The sequence below is a fragment of the Martes martes genome, assembly GCF_963455335.1.
Source record: "Martes martes genome assembly, chromosome: 12".
NCBI lineage: Eukaryota > Metazoa > Chordata > Mammalia > Carnivora > Mustelidae > Martes > Martes martes.
Window position 1 is genome coordinate 70,946,239 of NC_137900.1, and position 22,770 is coordinate 70,969,008.

A 22,770-nucleotide genomic window follows, 5' to 3' on the forward strand; every position below is an offset into this window, starting at 1 on the left:
GCATTATTCTCCTACTCCAAAATCTTTAACCACTCTACATAGTCTGTTTAAAATAATTCCTACCCTCAGCATTCTCCATGCCCCTCCCCAGCTGCCCTCCTGGCTTCCATTCACACAAGTCCACACACTACTTGTCCTTCAGAGCTATGTGCAAGTTACTTCACTTTCATGATGCTTCTCATGATGTCTTCTCTGAAATCCTCTGGTGCTATGGCCTGCCTCCCCTGGGGACATGTGTGGTGCATTCTGCCAGCTCTGTAATATTACCAGAAAAAGAGCTCATTAAAGATAGAGTTTTTGTCCTGCTCATCTTTGTATTCTAAATATCTGGCATAGGGTTACTTTCTTCTGAGATTAGATGTCCTATAGATGTGAAATGAAAGTTGTGTCCTAGAATAGCTATTAAATAGTTTAAAGCAGCAAACCTAGATTTAAATTTTTTTCTCACTGTAAAGCCCCAATTGTCTTCCAGCCATTCTGATAACAACAGATCGAAATGCCCTTGAGCATTTGTTCTTTTCTTTGGGGGCTCACTCTTTTGCAGTGTGTGCTGTCGTAATCTCCCCTAACAACCCAAAAGCTCTTGAAATAAGAGATCTGATGATCCTTGTATCCATCAAAGACCCAACATATAGTAGTTCTATTTGTTATGAATAAACAAACCATTTATATAAAGTTAACAAGTCCAGAAGAATATTGGATCGCTTTACAAAATAATATTTTGACCATTGAGTCTAAATGAATGCAAGAAAATGTGTATCGTGTCCTTGGCTTGACACATGGCTATTAAAACTGAGGAGTAAAATACAGATCTAGAAACATTTTGGATGTTGCGGAGGCCCTGTGTTGGGAACACAGACCACAGGGTTTTGGCTGACACCAATTCGTTTCTAGTCTTTGCCAGAATGTGGACGTACCACTCAGTGTCCCGTGCCTCCTTGTTACGTTTTTCCACATGAAGGGCTGGTAGGTTGCCAGCAAGGTAGCCTGTTGGGTTTCTGTCCTTCCTTCCCATCAGCAGGGCCTTAATCTACTCCAGATGTACATGTAGAAATAGGAGGAACTGAATTTCAGTTGAACACTCGCAACCTGCTAGTAAAATCCAGAGCAGAAAAAGTACGATATAGTTGTTTTCTGCTTACCAGAATGAAGTGTGTGGACTCAAAGGCTGCCGCTGATCTTCCTTTGGTAAAAACGAACGTGCCATCAGTTGGTTTTTCCCACAGTGGGAAGGCATTTACCCCAAGCCGCCTTCCCTGTCTGAAGTCATTGGTCAAGGGCTGTAGGTGCAATTTAGAGACACAGAAAAGGTAAAAATATGAAGCCTGTATCTCACCTCCTTCCTGCTTAAAACCCTCCGGGGGCCGCCTCCTTTGCCTTCAGAATAAATTCCAAGCTCAACATGAAAGTTGTTTTCTGGGCCCCACATTTCCCTGTGGGTCATTCCTCATGCCTTGTTCTGGCTTCGTACTGTGCACAGCCACGCCGAGTCCCCTGCCTTCCCCGGCGCCTGCTCTCTCACACCGCAGGCCCTGCTCTCCCTTCTCGGAACGCCCTTCTCTGCCTGTGTTCACCTTCCTCCTCGTTACTCCATTCACTTGGCTAATTCTGACTCCTATGAAAACTTGAGTCTTGTTTCCTCCAGAAACCTTCCTCTCTGGCTGAGAGGCCTCCTGTGTGCTCCTTCCAGATCCTTGAGCTCTGTTTAGTGACCCAGCACTGATCTACTCTGTTCTGCTCTCTCTTTGCACCAAGACCATTGGCTTCTTCAAGGCAAAGGCCATCATTTTATGTTTGGGTCCCCAGAGTATGGCAGATGACCTTGCATGCTATGGGCACTCAAACAAGTGATTGGAGTGACTGAATCTAGAAGTGTCGGTGTTCATGGTGCCATACACTGGCCACAGCACTCGAAAGGCTGAGACGTATAGACCTGTTGATGGTAGGGCTGCTTCCTGGCACAAGCCCTTAGGTTTCTCCTATTGAGTACTGGCCAGACACTCCAGGCTCAGCCAAGCCACAGGTTCCCAAGCAAGCTTAGATGCCCTCATTAGTCATGAAATTAAATCCCCAAAATCCATACAAGCTGAGAAATTTGAGACAAACTCCCTCACAGCTAGTAGGGAAAACCAGATAATCTACGATGGATCAGGTGGCACGAAGCGCTGTGCAGAGGGGAACAAGGGAGGGAAGGACGGGCTGCAGCGTCAGGTGGGATGGTTGGAGAGACCATCAGTGATCATGAGGCTGATTGCCACACCGATAAATCGGGTACCGAAGGACCTTGCCCAAAGCTTGAGGTGAGCTTGGAAAAAAAAAAAAATTGAAAGGAAGTCAGCCCCAGAAGGGTTGCCAGAAAAGTGTCTAAAGTTTGGAAATGAAATTCGCTCTGACAACTCTTTTTGCAGCAAGGTGATTTGTGACCATGCTGTGTGCATTGTGATCTGACAAAATGGGGCGAATCATGGAGTCTGTGGTGTTATTCAGGTCAAGCCCTGCCTTTGAGCCGAATCCAAGCCCCACGATTGCTCCTCTCCCCGCTGCAGCCATCTCCACCTTCCAAATAAGCTGGTGGGTTGTTGCCAGCTGTAGCAGTGCCCTTGGCTCTGCCCAGAATCAGTCAGTCAAAAGCTAGCTGCCGAGCTCCTGCCACGTACCTGGAGCCGGGACGAATGTTCGTTACATCTGTTTAGATCAGTGGAGAGATGCCTGCACCGCTCCATCCTGCAGTCCCACCTACGAGACCAAATTCTTGCATGGATAGAGAACACTCCATACACACTAGAAGGCGATTTATAATTCAGTTCAAGATTATGGGATGTCGACTTTAATAGCTGTGGAACGGAGACCTTAAAGCACTGCTTTGTGCACCAGGTGCTACACTTCCCACGCCGGCCTCCTCTGCGTGGCACCGCACGCACCGTGATGTTTGCCAGTGTCACGGTCTCTGTTTTACACGTGAGGAAGCAGAGGTCTGCCTAACTACCTGTCTCTGCAGGATTCCCAGGGGGCCTTGATGCACCTCTGGGTAGGTGAGAGGTTGCCTCTTTTCTAATTGCTCCCTTTTCCCATTTCATAAGGTCATGGTGAAGATCAGCAAGAGACCTCATAAGAAGCCCTTGACACAGGTGCTAGCCAGAGAGCTGGTGGAGACAGTAGAAGGTGACCCTGAATCTCACCACCTGTCCCTTTGCCTTCTTGAAGGCTCCTGCCCCACACCTGAGCCCAGCCCCACCGAGCAGGCGAGTTTAGAGCAGGCAGAAGAGCTGTCTATCCAAAGGGAGGAACCTACTGCTTTAATGGTGATTAAAAAAATGTAGCTTCACCCAAAGCCAGGATTTTCTTCCGCGGCATGGGAATAGGGAAAAAGAAAAGGAAAAATGGGAAGAAACCCACTGGGTTTGTTGGTTAGGAGACTCCTGCTGCTGGGCGACAGTTTTAGAAAAAACTCTATGCTTTGAAGTGTGGCTGCTTGTTCTATTCTTGATAAACCATTGCCTTTCTCACCTGATTTCCATATCATCACTTAGAACTCTACACGGATCTAAATATATATATGCTTCTACTCAGATGTGTTCTTTTCTCCTGATTATCTAATCTTTGAAGAAATCGCTACAATTGTTCCCTGCCCGGGCTGACTGCACTGTTCATAGCAAGCCATCCATTGTGACCAACTCCTTGAAGTCAGTGGGCATCTTCCCTCCAGTCAGGTCTTGAGGAGGAAGCTCAGTGGACTTGCCCACGGCCCGTGAGCTCTCCATTCCATGTGAAGTTGAAGCAAGCTTTCTGTGGTTGAGGCCAAGTCACTGATATAAAGAGGCTTTTGTACTCCAAGTTTTGCGTTGGATTTTCAGTGTGGTAAAGACATCTATAGGATCTAAACGAGCAGCAGGAAACATTACTTCCTCATCACACAATTCAAAAGAGTCACAGGTGAATTTTGCATTTGGTATTGTAAGAGCTTCTCAATTAACAATGGCAGATGCCACCCAGAGTTTCCTCCAAAAAAAAAAAAGAAAGAAAAAGCCTCCTTTACCACACATTTATTCATTTCCCAACAAGTTTCCAGCCTGCTTCGAGAAGACTTTTTAAGAACACACACTTGGAGTTACAAATAACGTTTAGTGCAGAAGGAATACCTACGATGTTTGCTAATGACTGTGGCAGAAAAGGAACATATTTTTGAAACTGGGGCGTGCAGGAGCCCCAGGTTCTCTTCCTGTTTCTCCATGGACTGGCTGGGGAACCAGAGGTCCTCTCATCTCCATTTTGCCAAACCTCCAGCAGTCTCTATGCAAAATGCCTCCTCTGTGTGCTACATACCTGGGATGAGAGCACGTTCCCTATAGAGAAAAATTGGGAAAACAGTTTGTATGGTGAAAACGTCGTGGTAAATGTAGGCAGAGAACCCATGAATGCCTTCTCATGGATTGCAGAGGGCTCTGTTTTCGTGGCCATAGAAGTTGACTGTAGGAAATTCACGGCGCATTTAAATACGAGCTGCCGGTTACACCTGTGCATTTTACAAACCTCTGCGCCTCCCACTGGGTGCAAAGAAGAGGAGAGAGTTGCATATGGAATCAACGGAAGTGCTCCCAGGTAGCCTGATACCATCCGTTTCAAAGTTTAGATTTCATAGCTGATTAGGGTCAAAAGCAGAAGTGATGCCTTTGGCTTCTTGGGACGGCCATGGGTGATGAATTTCATGCCATCCAAACTCTCATATGTTCCAGAAGCCATTCTCCAGATAATCAAAAGAGACCCAGGCTTGGTTCAGGTAAAAGTGGGTCAGTGTTTCAGTGGGAAGCCTCTCTCAGCCTTGGTGTCCTATGAGAGCGTGCCATTTGGTTCTTTGGGTTTTCCTTTTAAATCCAGTTTTCCAGAGCACTTTTCTCAGTTTGAACTCTTTCTGGATCTTGGTAACATGTTTATTGAGCACCTGCTTTGGGCCAGACGATGAGCTAAGTTCTGGGGGATATGAACTTTAAAGAAGTTACGGATGGATGGATGGATGAGTGAATATCCTATTTTCTTTAATTTTTTTAATTTTTTTTATTTTTTCAGTGTTCCAAGATTCATTGTTTATGTACCACACCCAGTGCTCCATGCAATACGTGCCCTCCTTAATACCCACCACCAGGCTTCCCCTACCCGCCCCCAAAACACTGTTTGTTTCCCAGAGTCCACAGCCTCTCATGGTTCGTCTCCCCCTCCGATTTCCCCCAATTCACTTTTACTTTCCTTCTCCCAGTGTCCTCTGTGTTATTCCTTATGCTCCACAAGTAAGTGAAACCATATGATAATTGACTCTTTTCTGCTTGACTTATTTCACTCAGCATAATCTCCTCCAGTCCCGTCTATGTTGATACAAAAGTTGGGTTGAATATCCTATTTTCAAAGAGATCCTAGTTTGGCATAGGTAAAATAAATTAATCTCAGTGCCCTGTCATGAGCACAAGTAGGGATTTTAATAATTATAATAGAAAGTTCAAGGAAGATCTTTATCGTGATGGCAAATTTGAACTAAGTTGGGTTTTGAAAGATGGTAGGAATTGAGAAGGCTGAAAAGTAGAAGAAAGGCATTGCAAGACTGAATGATGCTGTGAAAGGAAAGCACACAGCGAATGTTAGGAGCCTTCTGTGTGGTTGGCAGGGAGCGGTGTGGGAACAGTGCGGCTCTGCAGGGGATAAGTCTGGGAAGGTGCAGGATGATGGGAGCCCCAACAGTGCAGAGCTTGGACCTTTTCCTGTCAGACACAGTGGTGGTCATGTTTGCTTTTGGAAGAGAAAGGAATCTTAGGAGGAGAAGAAACTTGAAAACGGAACACCTGTTAGGAACATTTTGCAGTAGAAGGTAATGCATGCAACCACAGGGCCCAAACTGTGGCCGTGGAGTAGTGAGTAGATCACAGAGGATGGTAGAAACAACAGGGCTTTCCACTCATTGAACCCCGTAGAGCAAAAGAAAGCAATGAATAGAGGGTTTGTTCTAATTTTGTTGACTGAGTGGATAGTGAGGCCATTTGCAGAAAACCCCAATGAAACAAATGGTTTTGTCCCCCACATATAGGGCCTGGCAAACTGCAAGTCTTAGCAGATTTAGGTCAGACTTACCTGGATCCCCCAACAGAGAGAGAGAAAACATGAAGCTTCATGTAAAATCAGGCCGTCATGAGACCCTTTCAATGAATTCAGTGGGGTGGGACACAATCTCTCAAAAAGAGAAGGTGGCCTTTTTTTTTTTTTCTGTTTTTGTCATTTTGAAGACTAATTTTTTTGTTCTGGTTTTTTTTTTTCTTCATCTATTCCCTGATCATATTTCAAGGTTTTGTTTTTACTCATCAGAATGACAGGAAGTTTTCAAAGTGTGTTTCCTTCAAGTTTGGCCTCAGCCTTATTTTCAGGATTAGGCGTTTGTTTTTCCATTTGCCTCCATGACAACCAAGCCCAGAATTCCTATATATAGTCATCCAGCGCCCATTGTCCCCCTGGCCATTGTAGCATAATGTCGTGCATCCAGGCCAGAGAGCTTCACTGGTGAAGGAAGATGGGGAGGCGCCGGGGTCCTTGGCCTGGAGATTTTCAAGGCACAATCAAAAGAAGGAAATAAAATAGTGTGGCTGCCTCTGGAGATTTATGTTCCCCTTTAGACACTATCCAGAAGGAGTTGAAATGTCTCGTGTTCCATAGCTTTGTTTCTAATACGATTTTCTTTTAGAGTGGCCCACAGAGAGCATTTTTGAGACTCTTCAAAGGAAGTGCTTGGAAAGTTGCATTGATGATTTGTACTTGGTGGTATTCTTCTGGAGACCAGGTTCTGCTCTGTGTTAATAGTGTGAGGTAAACAACAAGTATCTTGAGAAACAGAGGGAGTTGAGTTTCAAAGGGATTCAGATAGAACCTAAGAAAAGTTATTAAATAAATAAACTTTTTGAGTCTGTGAATCATCTTGGCAGCATATTGTTTTCATAACTTCAAATGATAGGTGCTGGATGGACAGATAGGCAGGCAGGCCCGCATTTAAGTTGTACACAAATTCAATCCTGCAACATTTCCAACATACCTTTTTTCGTAAGTACCTTCCTTTATGAAAGGACTGTGAGTCTCTGTGGCTGTAAAAGCATGGTCCTGCTGATCTAAAATGTAAGCTCCACAAGGATCCTTGTTTTTTCTTACTGATGTATCCCAAGTGCTTTAAGGTGCCTGGCATGTAGAAGCCTCTCAATAAATATTCTCTGAATTAATCGAAAACTGGGAACGAGTATATAGACTGATGTAGTAGAAACTCTTATTTGATGTGATCAATACCCACCTTCTCAGTTATCTTTGAAAGTTACTAAATGCAGGGAATCCTTTTTAAAATGCCTTAAGCATCTTATTTTCACCGACAAAATAGATTCATTCACCAGTATTGAGATGTAGGGCCAAGCATATGTATTGGAGTCCTTCAGTTGAAGTTCCCCATTTCCTTCACGGCATAAAAGACAGGCATCCACGTTGTGTCATGTGTTACTTCCAGAGTCCGCTTCTTTTAAGTGGAGTGGTAATTTAGACATTTGTGAAACAGTCTTAGAGCATAGTCCTTCTAGATTTTTATGTTCTCAATCTTTCATAGTTGGTCTTGCCAGAACATAATTTAACATAAAAAAAATTTTTTTTAGCAACTTGACTTCATCAAGTCTTTCCAAAGCATTCAGTGTAGCTTTCATAGAAATGACACCTTATGCCCATATTTCATCATTTTAGGTCATATTAGTGATGTCAGACAAGCTCAGTAGCAAATAGAACAGGTACAAAGAAGTCTGGGAGCATATCCAGTGGGTTGTTGTTAAACATCAACTCAACTGTTGGAAGCAGAGATGGTTGGGCCTGCTGGAGGGTAACCCCCAGCACTAGTTCAGACACTGCTGCCTTCGGTCTTCTTGGGTCAAGGTGTTTTAGGGTCAGAGGCATTGATCTGGCCAAATGTGATGGTGGAGGTTGCTTAGGGGATCGTGCGAGTGTAATGTGAGGTGTAATGAGATCAGGGCGAGAAACCCAGTGTGTCTGTGCCGACAGAGCACCGAGGAGAACAGTGTCCTATCTGGATTGTTGGGAAAAGTCATCACATGTAGACGACATTTCAGCGGCACTTTGAAGGATGGGTAGGTATTTGCCAGGCAAAAAGAGGAGGAAGAGTGCTTGGTGGCCCTGGTCAAGGACTCCCAATGATGAAATAGGCAGAATGTGCTACTGGGAATTGAGACTGAGCTATAAGTGAGGTTGAACACCTGCTCTGGGGCCAGACTGAAGAGCTCTACATACCGCACTCAGGAGTCAAGACCTCGCCCTTGGGCCCGGTGGCATAATCCTGTCATAACCATGTGAGTGATAACATGTCTGTGATGTGCTTGCTGGTTGGAGTGGAACAGATATCTGAGGAAGGAAGACCAGATAGGAGACTGTTCCAGTTGCCCATGCAGGAAATGAGGGCCTGAAGGAACAATGCGAAGGGAAGGCCTAGAGAGGGAAGTGGTTGGAGCTGAGTGGGACACAGGTCTCTGGGACAGTGTACTTGGCTCAGGTGCTGCTGCCAAGGACAGCTGGGAGGAAGAATCTGACAGCTGAAACTAGAACGAAGTGGTGAGCCATTCACTAACGTTCAGACACGTGGGCAAAGGAACAAAAGGGCAAAAGAAGTGTGGGCAAAGAGGAGATCGGTGTTCAGCACCTCAGGTGTAAGGAGTCTGACAATTTTTTTCAGCGTTAGAGGAAGACTCAGTCATCTCAGAGCTTGCTCAGTTTCTCATGGCAGCAGGATTCTCTCGTCCCCAAAGATACCTGGGTCAGTAGCACAGATGTGAGAACACATAGACTCTCTTTGTCCTTTGCCCACATTTATTAGCAGTTGCATGATAGAAGTTGCATGGCATTCCAGAAGTTCCCCAGCTATTAACTAAAGTAGGTCTTTAATTGTTCTCTTGGTGTTGTTAGTGTCCCCTTCTCCAGTTCTCTCTGGTTTCCTGACTGGAACTAGTGAGCTGTGTTTCCAGCATTTTGGAGGTCCCATATTTTGGGTATTTACAGTAGTTGCAGTTCAGTTATTCACAGGTAATATTCTATTTCTGGTTCCTTCTACTACCAAACTTGAGTTGCTAAATTGCCTGTTTGTTTGTTTGTTTGTTTTAAGGAGTAACTAACTTTATTTTTTATTTATTTTTATTAACATAGAATGTATTATTTGTTTCAGGGGTACAGGTCTGTGATTCATCAGTCTTACACAATTCACAGCACTCACCACACCACATACCCTCCCCAGTGTCCATCACCCTCCCACCCTCCTCCCCTCCAGCAACCCTCAGTTTGTTTCCTGAGATTAAGAGTATCTTATGGTTTGTCTCCCTCTCTGGTTTTGTCCCATTTCATTTTTTCCTCTCTCCCCCTATGATCCTCTGCCTTATTTCTCAAATTCCACATATCAGCAAGATCATATGATAATTGTCTTTCTCTGATTGACTTCTTTTGCTTAGCATAATACCCTCTAGTTCCATTCATATTGTTGCAAAAGGCAAGATTGCATTTTTGATGGCTGCATAGTATTCCATTGTGTATATATACCACATCTTCTTTATCCATTCATCTGTTGATGGACATCTAGGCTCTTTCCATAGTTGGGCTATTAAGGACATTGCTGCTGTAAACATTGGGGTGCAGGTGCCACTTTGGATCAATACATTTGTATCTTTGGGGTAAACACTTGATAGTATGATTGCTGGTTGTAGGGTAGCTCTATTTTCAACTTCTTGAGGAACCTCCATACTGTTTTCCAGAGTGGCTGCACCAACTTACATTCCCACCAACAGTGTAGGAGGGTTCTCCTTTCTCAGCATCCTCACCAACATCTCTCATTTCCACACTTGTAAATTTTAGCCATTCTGACTGGTGCGAGGTGGTATCTCATTGTGGTTTTGATGCCCTGATGCCGAGTAATGTTGAGCACTTTTTCATGTGTCTTTTGGCCATTTGGATATCTTTGCAGAAATGTCTGTTCATGTCTTCTGCCCATTTCTTGATTGGATTATTTGTTCTTTGGGTGTTGAGGTTGATAAGTTTGATAATCTTCTTTAGAGATTTTGTATACTAGCCCTTTATCGGGTATGTCATTTGCAAATATCTTCTCCCATTCTCTTGGTTGTCTTTTGGTTTTGTTGACTGTTTCCTTTGCTGTGCAAAAAGATTTTGATATTGATAAAGTCATTTTTGCCCTTGCTTCCCTTGCCTTTGGTGATATGTCTAGGAAGAAGTTGCTGCATCTGAGGTCAAAGAGGTTGCTGCCTGTGTTCTCCTCGAGCATTTTGATGGATTCCTGTCTCACATTTAGGTCTTTCCTCCATTTTGAGTCTATTTTTATGTATGTTGTAAGGAAATGGTCTAGTTTCATTCTTCTGCATGTGGCTGTCCAATTCTCCCAACACCATTTGTTGAAGAGACTTTTTTTCCATTGAAAGAATTTCCATTCTTTCCTGCTTAGTCGAAGATTAGTTGGCCATAAGGTTGAAGGTCCATTTCTGAGCTCTCTGTTCTGTTCCATTGATCTATGTGTCTGTTTTTGTGCTAGTACCGTACTGTCTTGATGATTATAGCTTTGCAATAGGACTTGAAGCCCAGAATGGTGATGCCACCAGCTCTACTTTTTTCTTTTTCAACACTCCCCTGGGTCTTCAGGGTCTTTTGTGGTTCCATACAAATTTTAGGATTATTTGTTCCATTTCTGTGAAAAAAGTCGATGGTATTTTGTTAGGGATTGCATTAAATGTGTAGATTGCTTTAGGTATCATAGACATTTTCACAGTATTTATTCTTCCAATCCATGAGCATGGAATGTTTTTCCATTTCTTTGTGTCTTCCTCAGTTTCTTTTGTAAGTATTGTATAGTTTTCTGAGTACAGATTTCTTTGCCTCTTTCATTAAATTTATTCCTAGGTATCTTACGGTTTGGGGTGCATTTGTAAATGGGATTGACTCCCACTGCTATTCCACATAGTACTAGAAGTCCTAGCCTCAGCAGTCAGACAACAAAAAGGAATAAAAGGCATCTGAATTGGCAAAGAAGAAGTCAAACTCTCACTCTCTGCAGATGACATGATACTTTTTGTGGAAAACCCAAAAGATTCCTCCTCGCCTGTGTTTCTCAAGAAAATTAGAATTCAGGCATTATTTTGAACTTTCTATGCTATTTTAGAAGATTTTAAATTCTCCCTTATGCGATCTACCCTACTCTCTGGCATACATATTTTTCCATTCAGACTCATCCTCTGATCTTCATTCCTTTTCCGTGTCGGAATTAAGTGACTTTTTCTCATTGTGATATGAATGGAGTTACTTCATTTCTATTTAAGATTTAAGGTGGAAGTGTGGTGAATTGAACGTTCCAGCATCTTCATATCTAGTGTTGACTTCATTAATGAACACACTGACTAATACTAGTTATTAATGGGCACTGAAGTTTCTTTTGACATTCTCCTCTGTCTCTCTTCTTCCAACATTCCATCAGTCACCATGTACTGATTTTGCTTCTTCTCCACTTAGCTCTTTGTGGATGCCTCTATCAAGATGTTTATTTCTTTGCATTTATCGTAATGAGTTCTTTACATGTCCATCTGAGACAGTGAGCTGCTTGAGGGCAGAAACCAAATCCTGTGCCCAGAACTGAGTCTCCTGTTGACGTAGATGCTCGGTAAATATTTGCTGAACAAATGGATATAATTGAAGTATTTGCCCCCCCGGGCACCCCTTATGTGCTTGCCTAAGATCCTTTGTCTTTTAATTTTCTCCTGGTACTTGGTTCACGCTGACCAAAAGAGCCTGCCTCCCTAAGTCTGCACGAAAGTATAGCTCAGATAGAATGAAGTGTGGTTGCTGGCACCAAGATCCTTCTGCCACTTTTGTACCTTCACTCACATCCTCTCTGGAGCTGCAGAAAATTGAGAATTGATCTCCCTGTACAGCTTCCCTTTTGGATCACTCAGTACATAAGGAGGTTCTCCTCTGCAGCACCCACAATTTACTGCCCAACTGATTCTTACTCTTCTTTGGGCCTCCCTTAATCTTGCAACAGTTAAATTCTCCTGCTACTCACTCTTCATTTGTTCTCCTTGCCATCAGTGGAGTAACTTTGCCAGACGTGGAGAAGGCCTGTGTTGTCACAACAGCTCTGCTCGCCCCCCTGCTAGAGCCCAGCTCTGAGAAGGTGTCTTCTTGGACTTTGACTCCCTAGAGTCCGCGCATAGGCTGGCACTAAGAGGGTGTTAGCTAAATGTTTGTAGCCTCAGAATATTCCAGAACGCTTCATTCTGTCATGCTTTTTGTACTGCCAGAGTTCACGTATTTGTCATTCATCTTTATAAAATCAAATTTCTTATGATTGTTTCTCTGCTGGCTAATTTTTAGAGAAAAGAGAAGAAAGAAAAAAGCCCCTTGAAGTGATAGTCCCCTGGGTTTGGTGGCATTCTGGGAGATAGACTTTAACAAGATGGTCTTCCATTTCTCCAGGAACATGACTCAGTGAGAGAGCTGGGAGGTTTCCTCTGGAACCCAGCCCTTTCCTTGGTTCAAAAGCCTGTCCAAGAGCCACCGGAAAGCAGCCACCCGTCTCCGGGCCATGTACCTTTCTTTTCCCAGCCAAATCCCACCTGAGGAATTTCAGAGCAGCATTATTTGAGGGCAGGTTATCAGGCATCTGTGGAAGTGTGACATTTGGGCCGGCAGGTTTCTGATGCTGGGTATCTGCTGTGTTCTCCTGCGCAGCCTGCTGGTGGACCTGTCGCCTATGTGATCCCGTGTTTTTGTTTTTATAAAGCATCTTAAAATTTTGGATTTCATTTTCTTTCCCACGTACCTTGCTTTATTTTTTCCCCCCACATGCTCTGAAAGGCCCATTCACATCCCATTCATTGTTATCCCCTATCTGTTCCGTTTTCATTTCTATCTAATCTAAAATGATTTTCATGACTTTCAATTTTCCTGTCACCTTTTCTCCCTGCTCTCTGCTATGTATTTTTTGTTGATGGACCACTCAGATGTTCTTTCGCATTCTTCTGCCTTGTATAACGGGACCCCAGGTCACCATTGAGTATAGATACCTGATGGGCAAGACTCAGATTTTAGAGTCTGATGAATCTTTGGTGAAATCCGGCCTGTGCCTCTTACTAGCCATGTAACCAACTGCCTCAAATACCTCATGAGTAAAATTGGGATGAGAACCTAACTGCACACTGTAGTTGTGAGAATTAATTGCTGGCTATTCAGTAAATTACAAACCCACGTCCATAAGCACCATGACCGTCCGTGCTAAAATTCTAGTTTGATCTTGATTTTACAAAATATATTTTTATAGACTATTGACAAAATGGATAGCTACCCATGACTTAGATTCATCTTACAACTATAGCTGTACCCGATAATGTAATTTCTAAAGCTTTGTATGTAAATAAAGTCACGGGTCAGAGAATTAAGCTTTTAGATGGCAGGCGTGTGTCAGGATTGAGTTAAGAACGTAGGGACCAGCCTGGTCTCTGCTGTTGGTTCCCCTGTAAGGATTACTGGCCATCTAAGTGATAAAGATGTGATCTGGGTGACCACCTCGGGTTCAGTTTCCCCCTGCATTCACTCCCTCTGCTTCCGGTGCTGTATATCTCAGTGACCACAAACCTGGCTGGCGGAAACAGAGTTTTTTCACTTTCTGTAAGCTCAGAATGAAGAAAATAGTCTTAATGATGATTTTTAACCTCTGTGACGTGTCCCTTCACTACTAACAATCTGTTTGCCTTTCCAACCTGGGCACAAAAACGACCCTTTTCCTGTTCCTCAGGCTGTGTCTCGTGAACAAGTTGGAATGTTATGTAGTTTAGCAAATGGGCTTTTTTAAGATCGGTGGAATCATACACGCTCACGTCTTTGTCACTTTAGTGCCCAAAGTGCTAAAATTGTACATTATTCACAAACTCCCAAGTGAGAGAGAATGAGAGACACAGTGTGTCTTGGCACCGGAGAGGAAAGTAAAGCTCTAAGAAGACCCAAAAAGTTGTAACCTGGGCATTATTACAAACGTACCATAAGTGGTGGGATTTGCCTATCTTTGTAAATAAACCTGTCCATCTGATTTTAACCAGGAAAAAAAAAAAAAAGAATCCATAACATGGTACACACGGCTGTTCTTTTGCATTGCCATTTACGAAGGAAGGGCGCTGAGCCTCCCTTTCTTGGAATGCTTTCCCTCACCACTTCTTGCATTTCTGTTTCTTCAAGTTTCATGTAACATATATATACCGAAGTTAAAATTTAGAATTCGTTTTTTGAGATGGATGGAATGAAATGCAATAGACCCTAGAGACAAGAAAAATGTGTTAAATCAAAGAAGACTCCCTTCCCTTGGAGGGAGTCTCCCTAAGAGATTAGTGCAGGTGTGAAGTTGGGGTGGATGGAAGGTAGGGGGAGATGAATTTACCTGGCTTATGATTTGAGTCGTACCAATGGACTTCTTCACGCTTCTGCTATAAAGGGATCGAAACTGTCAGGGGCCTGTGTCTGAGGTGACCACCAGCCTCCATGCTAGCCTTCAGGACTCGCTGAGTTGGGTGTCGGGTCTTACAGGGAGCTGGCAGCTACATTTGGAGAAACGGACCATTCCTTGGGACCTTCATTTTGGTCTCTGGGTAGATTTGTGGGTGGCCAAGAGCTCACAGGCAGTAGGACCCGGCTTTGGCCTTGTTGGTCCCAGAATTTAAGTCCTGTAGAGCACAGAGCAAACGGGAGGACAGGGGCTCATGGGGGAGGCTGGCAGAGCAGTGCCCAACCCACGGCTCAAGCCTGTGTTAACAAGAGAGGGGGAGTATACCTTGCGCTTCCTTGTGCCTGTATTAGGCAGAAACTAGTCTTGAGAGCTTAAATAGAAAACATCTTGAACAATCCATGCGGTGGTAAACAAACCTGCTATTGAAAGGAAGAATGAGAAGTTGACAATCGCATTATTGTGATCCTGAGTGGGTTCATCAGCTAGGGTTGAGGAATAAAGAAACCAGAGATAAAAGACTTGAGTCAAATGAATTCGGTTGTGTCATTCCTTTCTTCCTTTGTCTTCAGTTTACACCTGGTAATGAACCCGTGGAGGCTCAGAGGTATTGTTCAAGTTTCCTTTTGTTTTATTTTTGTGTGTGGCAGGTTTGTTTACAATTTCCAAAGGGATTTTTTCTCCATCTTGAGGAATACGAGTTGAGGAGGGGGAGGAGGTGAACAAGAAGGGAAGGTATTTTAGGATTTTGAAGACAGGAGGCGGCCTCACAATAAGGGAGGCTGCTCTGGTTTTTGTTTTTCTTCTCCAAGAGGCCAACGGGATGGATGGTACTAGTTTTCATCAAATACGGGTTTTACAGAATTCCTCCGTGTCCTGCCTCGGGGAATCGTGCTTTGGAAAATGAAGTGTCCGTCAAATCAGGAGGAGGCTTGTACAGTTTCTAACCCCTTCCCCCCTTGCTTTTTGAAAGGCTTTAAAAAAAGAGCCCTTTGTTTTCTTTTCAAGGAAAGTTACACTGAAATTCATCTGAGGGGTATTTAGGACTCCATTCGTGTCATTCATAGGCAGCTGTAGGTTATGCAGGCCAATGTTGTCGAAAGCATAGCCTCAGCATTCAAAGCAGCGCGTTGGGAAAAGGTTCAAGACCTTTCTCTCCTCTCTCTCAATTTTTAAGAAACCGAGATTTTTCCCACCTCCCATCTAGATCAGATTTCTCCACCACATTTCTCCACTGGAGCTTCTCAGCCTTAAGATTTATGGCTGTCATTTCCGACATTTTCCTCCGGATTGCAAACTTGAAAATACCTTTCAGGGAAACTTATTTGGAATTTCATTTTAATGGGATTTATGAATAAATCTCCATCTTAATGCTGACTAAGCTTTAAACATCCATTCCAGGAGAACACTATTAGATCTTTATATTTTAAATTTTAAATCACTTGACTGTGAAGGCATAAAACATTTTTATATTTGTGAGTGCCATGTGCTCTAGCATTTCTGTTGAAGACCTTTTGGTGGGGGGGGGAGGGTTGGCTTGAATAATTCTGGGCTGCAGAGGAGGACATATGACGTCATCGACTTTCCTTTCTCGCCGTGGTGCCTGTGTACTTGCTGTGCGTTTATTTATCTCACCTATGGGGACGGGTGGGTGCTCTGTGGCAGCCCGTTACCACGCTGCCGTTTCCTTTAGACCACAGTTGACTTTCTTCCTTCACTTTGAAACCTGTCACCTCAGAGTTTTATTTTTAAATGCCATGAGCCCTCAAATTCAGACGAGAAGAAGCGACACTTCCTTCCTACCTGCCTTTCCCCAGATCTGTGTGGTAGGATGTAAATGAAGATGAAAGGTGGATCGTAGTCATCATCTTGAAAGAAAGAAAAGGAAAAACACCCTAGACTAATGTCGGGGGTTTTCAGGGGTCAAAGCTCCACTGTGTTCTGTGTCCGGTGTCCTCTTCCCTGTCTGTCCACAGACTCCTCCTACTCCGAACCTCCAGATGTTCAGCAACAGTTGAACCACTATCAGTCCGCCGCGCTGGCGAGGAACAACAGCCGCGTCAGCCCCGTGCCTCTCTCCGGGGCCGCCGGGGGTGCCGAGCAGAAAACCGAGGCTGTTCTGCACTGCGAATTCTGTGAATTCTCCTCTGGCTACATCCAGAGCATCAGACGCCATTACAGGGACAAGCATGGTGGGAAGAAGCTCTTCAAGTGCAAAGACTGCTCCTTTTACACAGGCTTTAAGTAAGTGGTGTGAAGAACGGCCTTGAGAAACAAGGTGGCTGCGCCTGCTCCGCCCCTCACCACACACTTCCCTCCATTCTTCTGGGGAAGGCCCTGCTCCCGTGGGATCTTACAGGGATGGGGTCCAGTCTTCACAAAAGGAGGCTAGTTCCAGAGGACTGCTTTGGGCCTTGTGGAAGGGGGTTTGGGAATGAAGCAGTCGCTATATCAGAGCAAACAAGTTTAAATGTTAGAGCAAATGGGCAGCCAAGAAGTGTCAGTGTGGCAAGGGATTTCTTGGGCCCAGTGCATGAAGTGATGAGTGTTTTTTCCTGTGGAGGACTATCCTCCCTTTTTTAGATTTGTCTTTAGGGGAAAAAAAACAATCTATGTTCTTGAAAGCAAAATCAAAGCCAAGAGAGAACATCCAGCAATTATGATTTCCCTGCTACCCTTACAGAAAATTCCTATTTCTTAAGATCATATTGTTGAGAGACACCCAGAGAATCAAGACTCCAGCGCCGTGAAGACTAGAACTGAACAACTGTAGAGAGATTGTTCCGATCCAGAAACAGATAATCCAAAGCCACCTTTGCCCCTGTGTATAATAGAATCAGTGAGCTCAAGGAACGGAGTGCTTCCTGTCATGTGCTCTGGACGCTTCTGATCTAATCTCATTCTGTGCAATGCTGCTCAGTTTAGTGGTTATGAGTGCAGAATGTGGAGCCTGACTGTCTGGGTTTGAACCCCAACTTTGCCACAGGCTGGCAGTGTGACTTTGGACAAGTCCCTGAGCTTCTCTGTGTCTCCTGGTCCTTATCTACAAAATAAAGATAGTAATACTACCTCACTTACATGACCCATAGGAGGAATAAATGAACCAATATATCTAAAGTGCTCGGAATAGTGCCTGGCGCAAAGGAAACACTAATAAGCATTATAATATCATAGACAGCCATTATAATAATAGAATATCAGATGGCTATATTACAGGTGTAAAGCTATTATTATCTCCTCCTACTGTAGTTAGTACCTGAGCCATAGGCCACTCTAGTACTTCAAGACAGGCTTCATGGCCAACAATAAGCAATCAGAAGAACAACGTTCTTTTCCACCAACACCTTAGTTGATGGGATTCGATGGGAAATGTGTTACAGCTCTGACAATTAATTCGGTTCAGTTGTTTTTCAGATAAATATGTATGTGACCTTAGAATTGAGAAAAGGCTAAAGACCCAGATAACAAGGGCCCACTGACAGGTGTACATGTTTCCCCAGAGAGAAGCACTTGAGTTAATAAGGGGACCTTGCCCCTTAGACTCATGGTTTCATCCATTTTTATGAGACACCGAAGGCTTTGTAAATGGTGAAGTTTTGAAAAGGATAGAGGGGAAGGCAACAGTAACCTTCCGCCTTCAGGCTGGTACGACCGCTTTGAGTTTAGTTTAGCTGATCTTCAGCCGCCATGACGTCCCAGCAACTTGCCGGCTCCACCCTGACCTGCGCAGAGTCACGGAGGCAGCTGGGAAGTCCACGTGACTCCTGTCCTCCTTCCACGCACAGTGAGAACCTCTTTCTCTTAGGGACTTTGGCTTTTTGCTTTTCATAGGCAGCTTCTCATCTTTTAGAATAAAGTGTTTGGGGAAGTCCATTTCTTTCCAAAGTAAGCCCTGACCCCAGCCAAGTGGCAGAAATTTTCCAAAAAGGAAGTTAGCCCTGCACGACAAGGTCCAGGTAGTGGATGAGTGACCAAGGAGCTTGTGGTCCGGAAACATGATGAACGACTCTGGTTTGGGCCCTCAAGCCGGGGAAGTCACACACAGAAGCCCAGTGAGGTAGCCCGCACGATCCCTTGTCACGCTGCTCACCTGTCTCCCCCCACCTCTCTCCCAGATCTGCTTTTACTATGCACGTGGAAGCTGGGCATTCGGCGGTTCCCGAGGAGGGCCCCAAAGATCTCCGCTGTCCTCTCTGCCTCTATCACACCAAATACAAACGCAACATGATTGACCACATCGTGCTGCACCGAGGTAATCTTCCTAAATGTGGTTTTCTTGGGGCGTGGCTGCGGGCGGCATTTCAGGGACGCCCCTCTCGAGGTGGCCGCTTGCCCTGGTCCCTGGTTCCTCCCCTTCTCTCCAGGTAGGAGATCACAGTGGACGACCACAGTGACAGCCCATGATAAAAACCCCTTCCTGCCACAAGGATCTGCTCCACGTGGTGGGAGGCAAGGGTGATGGGTTGGGCAGAGAACACTTCTGGGCTTCCCAGCGTGAGGGGTTTTCACCTTCTGATTCCTCTGCCCTCACCGCCTTGCTGAGGAAGGAGCGAATGGGAAACAGAGCGGACGGGTGAGGATTCATTACAAAATGTGAGGAGCTGTGTGGTTGCAGGCGATTCTCTGGCGGGAGCCCGAAATGATGATTTCCAAAGCAGAGCGTGGAGTTTCCCATGAGATGAATGGAGAGAGGAAAAAGTCTTAAAAATAAAAGTGGTCGGACGTTAGAAATCGCAGAGGCTTCGGATTTAAGTTCTGGTTTTAAAGCCTCCTGTATTGGCCTGCTCTCCGATCTGTTAAGAGAGGACGGTCAAGCCTACGAAATGATGCGCCGAGGGTCTGGTGCGTTCCGTGGTGGATACATACTGGGTGTTCTGGACGTGCGGCTTCCTGTTGATAAACAGGGGTGGTTCTTTCAAGTCCTCTTTGGTTTTCCTTTCAGTTGAGTTTACTCTTGGCCAATTACAACACTGTTAAACAACAGGCTTCCTCTGCATTGGAAGGAAAAATATGTTTATGTAAAAACTACTTTGTCCAAAGAAGATTCAAGCCAGAGGTAGATGGAAAAAGATGACCAGAATCCTGGTTGCTAGTCTCTTGTGCGGTTTCCGTCCACTGATCTTACATCTTTTGTTCGTGCCTTCCCTCCCTCCTCGTCCCCTCTTCATTCCTTGCCCTCTAACCTTAGGAGGCTTTTCCATGCTTGCCACGTAGGCCTCAGAAACTGTGAGTGTGTCTTCTGCTGTCCTGCTGAGATGTCACACACCCTGACATGCTGGATATTTTTGGAGCATTTTCAAAAGTGTCCAGCATGTCCCCAGCGCCACTGTCTTGGGCCATTGCATTCTGTGACATTTTGCCCATCTCTGCAGCACACCCCATGGAAGGTCCCGTTTAGCGTCCTCAGATTTCCTTCCTGCCCAGGCCACTCTGAGGAGATACAAGGTCGCTGCTGGCTGGGACGTCCCCTTGCAGGATGAGAGAAGCAGCATCGGAACACGGAGGCAGGAATTCTTGGCCAGAGTGGTCCCACCCAGGGTGCCACGTCAGTTACCTGGCTTCTGGTCCCCCAGCCCACGTGTGGTGGGGAGAGGCCATGAGTAGTGTTCCTGCTGAGCAGACAGAAATGATGAGACCTCACTTCTGTGGTCGATTCCCCTGGCTTCCCATGCTGCTGCCTGGTGGCCTCCAAGCTTCAGTGGCTAATGAGCTGCGGTTTCAAGAAAGGGGTGTGTGTGTGTGTGTGTGTGTGTGTGTGTGTGTGTGTGTGTGGAGCGGGAGACACAAAGAGTAAATGGTAAAGCTGAGAAAAGCCCTTGGAGTGCTACCCTTGACACCAAGTCACTCCTGTCCAACAACATCGTAAGGGCTAGTGTTATTACCTGTGTTCCTGCTTCGTGTGCGTGAAACGTGAAACTGAGAGAAACTGCTTTTTCTTGGATTCAGTGTGGTTACTCGTGGCCATCTCGAAAAGGATTTAAGGTCTCTTAAAGATTCTTGTGCAGAATGATAGGATTAAAACAAATGGGAAGTTGGGGCAAATGCAGACTGAGGAGAGACCAGTCGCAAGTCCGCTGGCAGTACGAGGACGCTCAGTGACAGTTTGGGGTCTGGTGAGCGCTGTGAGGTGTCGTGCGCCTGTCGGCCGCGGTCTGCAGGTCTGCTCAGAGAGCCCAGCCTCTCACGGGGGAGAAGAAAACGGAATCTATTGGATTTCGGGTGTTTGCTAGACTCTGGAAGTTGTGTTCAGGAGATTGTCAGGAATCCTAGACACCAAAACCTGAGAGGAATTTCTCCGAAGTGGAGCGTGTGTGACCCAGTGTGTATGATCCGCACCGCGGACACAGTGGGAAGGCGCACAGGGACCGTGACAGCGGGACGGTTGAACCAGGGTCACCCAAGGGCTCACGGGGCAGTGAGTCAACTCCGGGCCTCTGAGCCCGGGACCCTTCCGTCATACTGCCCGTCAGTGGTTCCTTACAGTCTCTGCTGTTTATTTGTAGAGGTCATTTATGTTAAAAGAGCCATCTAAATCTATAAATATCATCCTTATCAGGGTCGGAAAGTGCACGATCTAGAACGAAGGGGCGTTTGAGGATCGGCAATAATAATGACAACATTAACAACAACAGATTACTGTCACTGAGTGTTGACGAGGACAGGTGCTGTACTAAGTGAGTCCAATATGTCATTTTATAGAATTCTTACAAAGCCCTATATGGTGTGGGTATCACTGTTATCCCCCAATCACAAGGATAAAAGGTTCAGAGAGACTGAGTGTGACCCAAGATCCAAATGACTAAAAAGTGACCCAGCTGGATCCAAACCCAGGCTTGTCTGCCCCACAGCCCATGCCTATAACCACCAGGCATCGCTGTCTCTTCCCTGGGAGGGTGGCTGGTGTCACTCTGTTGAGCATTCTTGTGGCTGTGGCAGCTGGGTCTGAGGACGGAACCACCTGTGGGGCTGGAGGTCAGAGTTGAAGACCACGGGACCACAGATGGCCGAGAGTCTCAGGACAGCCGTGTCTGCCATCTGTGTCCTGGCCTGGCTTTGGTGTCCATCTCAACCCAAAATGGCATCTTAGTGGGAAGCTGGTCTTGACGAGTCAGGAGACAGGGCTGGGTGTCTGCCTTGCAATTTCAAGTTGCGGTTGAACTCAAAGTAACAAGAGGTGGCTCTTCCTGCACCTGGGCTCTCCTTGCTCTGGGGATGAGTAAGCATCTTTGGTCTCTAGGGCCTTCAGTAAGAGAGCTTTCTGAGGCCTGGGTTCATTAAAATACTTGGGATGAAAGGGAAGAAAAACAACTTCTGAACTGGTCCTGGCACTGAGATACTGCTTGCAAGAAGAGTTGCCTTACCTTTTTATCCCAACAGGATGATACATTTGAATAGGGAGGAAAGGGAGGGGAGTTCATTTCATTCATGGGAAATCTGAATGAGAAATGATCACGGTTTTATGTGGGCTGTGGCAAAAGAGCATACTGTGTGTCCATGCATTCAGCAAGCATTCATTACTTGGTTGTTACGTGCAGCACTATGCTAGCTTCTTGGGCAAGATAAGGTACATAAGACCCAGGACCCTCCCTCCTCAAGGAGATGAAGCATTTGCGTAAGTCTCTGTGATGTAGTGAGTGATGGTATCTAGGAGATTCACGGTGGCAGGTGTATTTGTGTTGGGAGTAGAGAAAGGTGGTGTGGAGGGGTGGCTTTCAAACTGAGCTATGATGTTTCAGAAGGTAAAGAAGTTTGAAGTTGGGGATGTTAGTTTCCTAGGTAGCTTAAAACAACAGTGTACTGTCACTGCTCTGGGGCCTAGAAGTCTGATACCAAGGTGACAGCAGGGCCAGGCTCCCTGTCAAGGCTCTAGACAAGAATCTTCCCGTGGCCCTCCCTCACTTCTGGTGGCTTCCACCATCCTTGCCTTATAGCTGTGTCATTCTGGTCTCTGCCTCTGTCCATGCATGGCTGTCTTCCCTGTGCATGTCTTCCGTGTGTCCTCTCCTCTTCTTCTAAGAACACTACTCTTTGAATTTAGGGCCCACCCAAACTACTGTGACCTCATCCTGACTAGTTACATTCATCTGCAAGGACCTTATGTCCTAGTAAGGTCTCATATCAAGGTTCTAGGTGCACATAAGCTTCTGGGGGACACTACTGGACCCACTACATGAGTGGGGAGGAAAAATTTAGATCATTCAGGTTGGTGGGAGCAAGATGTG

The 22,770-nt window shown here is 45.3% G+C and overlaps 1 protein-coding gene across 1 annotated transcript in view; it reads left to right on the plus strand.

Moving 5' to 3' along the window:
* ZNF462 (zinc finger protein 462) overlaps positions 1–22,770 on the plus strand; it is a gene marked incomplete at its 5' end in the record, with an annotated part of 83,407 nt that overhangs the window by 32,607 nt on the left and 28,030 nt on the right. Inside the window, 2 exons of the mRNA XM_080820128.1 lie at positions 16,525–16,792; positions 18,664–18,800. Coding sequence (XP_080676254.1) covers positions 16,525–16,792; positions 18,664–18,800 — 405 coding nt within the window. The remainder of the gene's footprint in view (positions 1–16,524; positions 16,793–18,663; positions 18,801–22,770) is intronic.